Source organism: Octodon degus, unplaced genomic scaffold (genome assembly GCF_000260255.1).
Source record: "Octodon degus isolate 3935 unplaced genomic scaffold, OctDeg1.0 scaffold00210, whole genome shotgun sequence".
Classification (NCBI taxonomy): Eukaryota; Metazoa; Chordata; class Mammalia; order Rodentia; family Octodontidae; genus Octodon; species Octodon degus.
The window spans coordinates 1957744-1964538 of record NW_004524786.1 but is presented as its reverse complement, the minus strand read 5'-3'; the positions used below and the strand labels follow the sequence as shown (position 1 = coordinate 1964538).

General features: G+C 54.1%; 1 protein-coding gene across 1 annotated transcript in view; it reads right to left on the bottom strand.

The window, feature by feature from the left end:
• Window positions 1-1644: 1644 nt before the first annotated feature.
• Prickle2 (prickle planar cell polarity protein 2) overlaps window positions 1645-6795 on the bottom strand; it is a 319286-nt gene continuing 314135 nt past the window's right edge. Inside the window, 1 exon segment of the mRNA XM_023704992.1 lies at window positions 1645-6795. This exon segment is cut by the window's right edge and continues 165 nt beyond it. Coding sequence (XP_023560760.1) covers window positions 6328-6795 — 468 coding nt within the window. The 3' untranslated portion in view covers window positions 1645-6327.

Below are 6795 nucleotides of genomic sequence, written 5' to 3'. Positions count from 1 at the left end.
CATTCTTGAATGCAGTTCTTTGGCTGAAGAGAAGGAAGAAGGCCATTCCGCAAAGAGCACAGTGCCCGGCCTGAAGGCCACACCACCCCGCAGGTCTTGGGGCAGAACGGCACTGAGCTCCTCTCCCTGTGCAGGGCTTTGGCCATGGCCTCTTGGGAGCCTTGGGTGGTGAAATCTCGGCTGCATCTCCCAAGCTCTGCGGTCGGGGTGAGGCTTCTAGCCGAGCCAGCTTTCTTTCCTAGCAATGAGCACACTCGTGAGGTGCTCTCAGGCAGGGCTTTGGCTTGTCCTGCACATTACTGTGTTCCCGGCAGCTACCACAGCAGCCGGCATGGAGCAAGTCCTCAACAGACGCTCCCGTGAGCGCATCAGTGGTGTCGCTGTGTCCAGTCAGCAGCTCCCAAACACACGATCAGACGCAGGGAGCCCTGACTTACACGCCGTTTTGGGCCTGGCTTCCGGACAGCACTGAGTACTGCCTTAAGCAGAACACAGCTGTGGATGAACCACTTATTGTTTGCTTAGGAGCAAATCTGGATATTTCTGGGTCATCTGCTGGCTCCAACTGTGGCCGATCATGGAGAGTTTACTGTAAGGCCCAGACAGGAATCGACTTCCAGAACATGCGGGGAGCAGCGGCCAGGAAGCAGGGCTCCCCAACTTTGTTCCCAGCCCACAGCGACTCTGTCCTCAGAGGACACCTGCTGACGCGTGGACACAATTTTTAAAAAATATAAAAATTTGCCTTCATAACCATTTTTGGAGCATGTAGCTCACCAGTAAGTATATTTGCCTTGTTCTGCAACCATCCTGGAGCTCTTTATCTGCAACTCTACACTCACTAAGCAGGAGCTCAATTGTCCCTTCGGCCCCTGGTAACCACCTTTGAACATAATGAGTGTCCCTGTGAACTGGAGTCTAGATACCTGTTCGGGTGGAATCAGGTAGCATTGGGGCTGGCTTAGCTCATGCTTGCTGCAATCCTGTGGCTACCTTGCAACTGCCTTCCTAACAGCGGGGGAGTGCACCCCAGCGCCCAGCTCTCCCCGCCTGGCCCCCTGGTGGCCAGCGGCATTGCTCCTGCTTTCAGCTGCTGTGAAGAGCATCCCAGGGGACGGGAGCGAGCCCACAGCTCCTGCAGAGCCTGCTTTCAGCCTCCTCTGGCTGGCGTCAGAAGCGGAGCAGCCGCTCTCAGGGGAGCTCTATTTTTAACGTTCTGAGGAACGACCAGTTTTCCACAGCACCGCACCATTTTATGCTCCCACCAACGGCGTCACAAATGTTCCAGTTTCTCATAGCCTCACCGACTATTTGTTTTGTTTCCTAAAAAACCCAAAACACCTACCTAATGGACTCCGCGTCAGAAGCGTTTCTGCCCATCCCCACGGGGAGGTGCGGCTGGCACCGGTGGGTGGGGGCCAGCGAGGCGCCGAGCACCTCCAGTCCTGCGGCACACCGCACGGTCCTCTGCAGCAGGAAAGGAAGAGGTCCGAAACCCAGGGGGAGCCAGGGCCGCGCGCAGCTCGGACTGAAGCACTGAGACTCGTCTTTCCTGGAGAGTCCCACCCCCAACACACGTGGCCGCCCTCCCCTTTTTTGAGGTCAAGGATAGGATGACTGATACGAATGGCAACGTTTCTTTTATTCAAATTTTATTGGAAGTTTACAAATGTATTACAGACATCAGTAACACATCATATCCATTGTACAGGGCACGGATCTCAAGCAAAGTGTTCAGAACAGTCTCTGGCAGAGCCCACGGCACAGGCCTGTGGCAGGCCTTCTTAATGACACACAACATCACACTCGACACACAGCAGATTCTGGCCTACCTCGCCTTCTCAGGCCCTTTGAGCTTGGTGTATGCACATGAAACTAAAGCAGGGGGTGGGCAGAGCAGCCCCGTGCAGGGAGGAATGAGGTGCGGAAGGGAACACTGGCAAAGCCCCAGTTTCCAGAGAAAATGCAAGGGTCTATGCTAGAATCAAGAGTGTATTAGGGAAGAATATGGAAATCCATCTGACAGGCCTGAGAACAGATCTTACTGGTAAGGAACTCTGACACTTCTGAAAGGCGTGACCAGTGACACACTGATGTCATCAGCCAAATGCTCCGGCAGCGAAGGGATGCATGGCGCAGAAGACTCTCAGGACAGAGCGAGACAGCCTTCCCGTCCTGCCGACTGTCCTCTGAGTCACAGAAACACGCCCTAAACCACACGACTTTTCTCTCCTTCTTATTCCCCTGAGGAAAGCGAGTTCTGTTGGCAGGAAATAAGCTTATAAAACAGTGTGGCTCCTGGCCGTGAGTCATGTTGTACGGGAGCCCCGGTTCACTGAGCTACCCTTCTGGGAAAAGGGAGAAAGGATCTAATCCTGCTCTGATCTTGACCTTGATGATGAGAGGCCCTACTGCCTGCTGAGGTCCAGAGGGACAAACCTCTTCACTTCCCCTGCTTGTGCGCTAGAAGGTCCCCAGGAGGTGGCAGCCCACAATGCCTCCCGGGCCAGCACTAGATGCTCGTGGAAGGCCATCTGCAGAGCCCTGGGGACAGCTCTGCAGGGCCAGGCAGTTGCCAGCAGCAACGCCCATTAGGTCAAATATCTGGGTGACAGGTTCATTTTTCTACTTTGCTGGCCAATGATTGGATCCTCCTTCTCAGGAGAAGCATCTGGTTTCCGTTAGAAATACACAAGGAGCACTTTCTACTTCAGTCATTTGAATATTTGCTTCCTCTCTCACTAGGAGGTGGGATCAGATGGAGAAAGCCAGGGAGTCTCAAGAGAGCTGGGCAGGATGAATGGAGGCTGCCTACGCTGACTGGCAAAGAACAGCGTGGAAAGGGAGGATGAAGAACTCTGCCTTCGGTGAGCCTAAGGGGCAGCTTCCTTCGGCCATCACCAGCTGCAGGACGGAGAACACGGGGTCTCCCAATTGTTTATGATTGATGTGTCCTAAGTACAGAGTGTACTGCTTTAATTCCATGGCAAGAGAGCCAGGCTGGGAAGACAGCAAGAATCGGCTCATCAATAAGATCTGTTACCAGACAAGTAAGATCAGTGCTAATTAACTGATCCTGGGTGGCTGGGGTGGCCAAAGACTATTGAGGCTGTGTCCACACTCTTGTGGAAGGCACACAGCAACGCCTTTCTGATGTCTGCTCACGTGGCAGGCAGGCAGAGAAGGGGCAAGAGTGAGCTGTCACCGGCCTGTCCAGGCTCAGCGATGGCGCGCAGAACCCGGGAGCCAATGGTAGGAGGAAGTCCTGCGGGAGAAGAAACCACCACCTTACCACGGTGCAGAGGCAGGCAAGTGCTGCCGCATGTCTCTTACTAGAGTGACAAGCCTGTTTGTTCACCCAGCTGGTTGGAACAAGAAGGACCACAGAGTCAAGGTGAATGTGGAAGCAGAACTCTCCCTCGGACACGCGGAAAGCCAGGACACAAGGTCTGATTCTCCTCTCCTCTGTCACCTTCACACTCAGGAGACACCCCAAAGCTGAGCGACAGAAGGCCAGACCTTGGCTGCCATGCTCAGTGCCAGGCGGCACAGCTCCAAGGGAGGCCCGCCCAGGGGCTCACTCTGTGGCCACCGCTGTGGCAGCAACAAGAAGTGGCCAGAACTCTGGAGATGAGGGTCTAAGCGAGGCAAGCCTGAAGCGGAAAGCTAGAAAGAGAAGCCCGTGGACCGGAGGGGGGAAATGGGAAGACGGCTCTTCTGAGAGGCAGCCTCCAGAACAGGAAGAGAAAAGGGTGACCTTCAAGGAGGGGGCGGAGCCCCGCTCGGAGCGCTTGCCCAGGAGGAGCTGAGGGCTCCGAGGATCGAGGAACCGCGGAGAGCTTCAAGCTCTCGCCTTGGGAAGGGCGCCGAGTTTCAGGAACGTGGCCTGGAAGGCTGCACGAGCATGAGCACGGACAGCGAGACCAGGACTTCTGGGCACTCACTTGGAGCACCGCCCCCACGGGAAGAGCTGGCCTTCCCCTAGGGCCGGCTCTTGCAAGGCACCTGGCTGAAGGACTCTGTCCAGCGGGAGGGGCAGGCCTGTGGTCATCTCACTAGCACAGCGCGGCCTGTGGCCTGGATTTCGGCCTCTACTCAGCTCTGGCCAGGCCCCTCCGTGGCCGCACGCCTGCAGCAAGACCTGCAGTGACCCCAGGCACCCAGGGCCCTATGTGGAAGGTCGGGGCAGTTTCCAGGCCACTCTTTCTGCTGAGGATGGTGAAGCCTGGTTTGGGACATGTAAGAGCTACTACTTTAACAGGAGAATTTCCTTCATTAGATTTGAGGCCGCAGAGTAGACACATTTGCCAACTTAAGGGATTGACCTTTTCTCTCTGCTTTCTTTTTCCAAAAATGCCTTTTTATTCTGTTCAATCAAGGAACTCAAAATTCCAAATTGGACTCACCCAATTTCTACCAGAAACCTGCCACTTGAGTGGCACGGTGTTGCACATAATTTCTTAATCAATTTGCCAAGCAGTTTACAAACCTACAATACAAACATATTAAAGTTAATTCTCCAGAGGCTTGGATAATTAATGAAGCATTTAGATATGAAGATAGCATGCGGAAAACAGTCACAACCAACATCTGCATCGCTTTTAAGGAATCAGTGACAATGACAAATGTCATAGTAATACCTGAAAAGCAAATTATTCTAATACATCCTGAAAGGAGTACCACTGCCATGTTCTTTCCAGCCTTCCTTCCCCGGCCCATGTGGGATGGCGTCTGAAAAGCCGCTTTTCACATGCCCTCCATAAAAATACTAGAAAATGTTAACTACTATACTGCAGAGGGACCACGCTCACCTCACCACGGCAGGTAGCCACTGAGACACACCGTGGACTATGTGTACAGAACAGCTAAGTGGGTCCTCGGATGGAGCATTTACCCTGCTACACGCCACTGAGGGAAGAAGGGGAGGGGACAAAGGGCAAGCGCTTCATTTTACACGAAGCGAGGCAGGAAGCTTTATTTTACTATAAACAGTACAACCGTTCAGTGTCTTCTGAAAGCAAACTCACTTTTGAGCCCGATTTCTGTCTGATCAACAGTCTTGTAAGTTCAAAATGGAAATCTTTCTTTCAACTAAGTCTGTTTTCTGAGGCCTTCACCTGACATCTTAGCAGCCCCCTCTCCAGTGGTCCAGTCCCGCTGGTTACTGAGTTTGTTAAGCCAGGTGCTGCACAGCGCTGGGGCTACTCCAGGCAGCTGCGGCCTCTCCTCTCCATCCCGTCCAGAACGCCTCCTGCCTGACCTCACTCCTCTGGCCCTCCCGCTATCTGCATCAGGGCTGCTTGCTCTCCCCTATGGAGGAGGCAACGCGCCATCCTGCCTGGGCTCCTGGAACCTAGCTGTCCCTTGGTTCCAAACGCTCAAGTTCATTTGCTCTGAGGACAACCGGTTGTGAGGCTATGGCAGCAGCTCCATCTGCCTCAGAGAAGCAAAGCAGGGAATACAATCCAGGAAACATGAGCACCAGAAAACAACGTCAAAACATCATGCTGACAGCACACAACGGCACCGCTCACACGGTCACTTAGGTCTCCCCAAGGGACAGATCGGTATTATGCAACTTCAACGTTCCCAGCAGGGACTTCACTGACCCGGTTGATGTCTCTGATCAGCAAAAGTTACATCTGCAATTAAGAAAAGTACTATCACTTTGTAGAGAATGAACTCTATGGGGGTGGGAGAGGGCGACAGCTCCCTAAGGTGGAACGGAGCATCAAGTGCTTTGGGAAGAATGAATTGCTTTTTCAGCTACAAAAAACCAAATTGAATATATTCCTTTGAAAAACGTCTCATTGACATGTAACAAATTTGTGTAGAAAAAAGAAAAACCTGGTGGTCCTGGACCACCTTCCAATACTACTAAAAGACAACGTCGGATGTGCATGCAAGCCCCACTACGATATAGAAATTCCTTTGATATTACAAAATACAAAAATATTTTATCAGAACTCTCATTTACATTGCATTTACAATGGACAAGTAAATAACTTAGTCTCAGGTCCTGGCTAATAAACAAAATTACTTACTGGAAAAAGGGTCCGAAAAGTAAGAGAACTGGAAAGATAGACGCGAGCGGAGAACAGTTGGCCACCGACACAGGACACGAGGGGAGGAGGCGACCAGCCCCGGCCTCCGGAGTCTGTTGTGTTTCCAAAGGGAAATGTGCAAATAACGTCCAACACGCCGCACCGTGACCGCCGCGAGCTGCTCAGCAGCCCCGCCGCCCTCCCCAGCGCACCCCGGCGCCCCTGTCACCAGTGCACGACTCTGCATTCGCAGCTCCATCTCCCCACGCCTGGCCCCACCCCGTTAGGAGATGATACAGTTTTTGCTCTTCTGTCTTTTCCTGCTGTGCAACTGTCCGCGGCCGCCCAAGGTGGAGGCCTTGGGGACCCCGTAGGAGCTGTACTTGTGCAGCAGCTCGTCGCTGGTGACGTAGCGCAGGCGGGCGGGCTGCGGGATGGGCTCTCCCAGGAAGTAGCCCTCGTTGTCGGACTCGGATGAGGACGAGCAGGTGGAGCACCAGTCGTACTCGGTGAAGTAGGGTCCCCAGCGCTCCCCGAAGGCGTTCTGCAGCGCCAGGTCCGACACGGTCCGCGGGCACTGGCCACCGTGCAGGTCCCTGCGCACGCCGGGGCCCAGGCTCTCCTGCAGGCTGCGCTGGCGCACGAACTGGTCGTAGTCTTCTCTGGCGCGCGGCGGCGGCCGCTCCTTCAGCCGCGACAGCGCCTCGCGCTCGCCGGCCAGGTGCAGCGCGTTGTCCGAGCGCGATCGGCG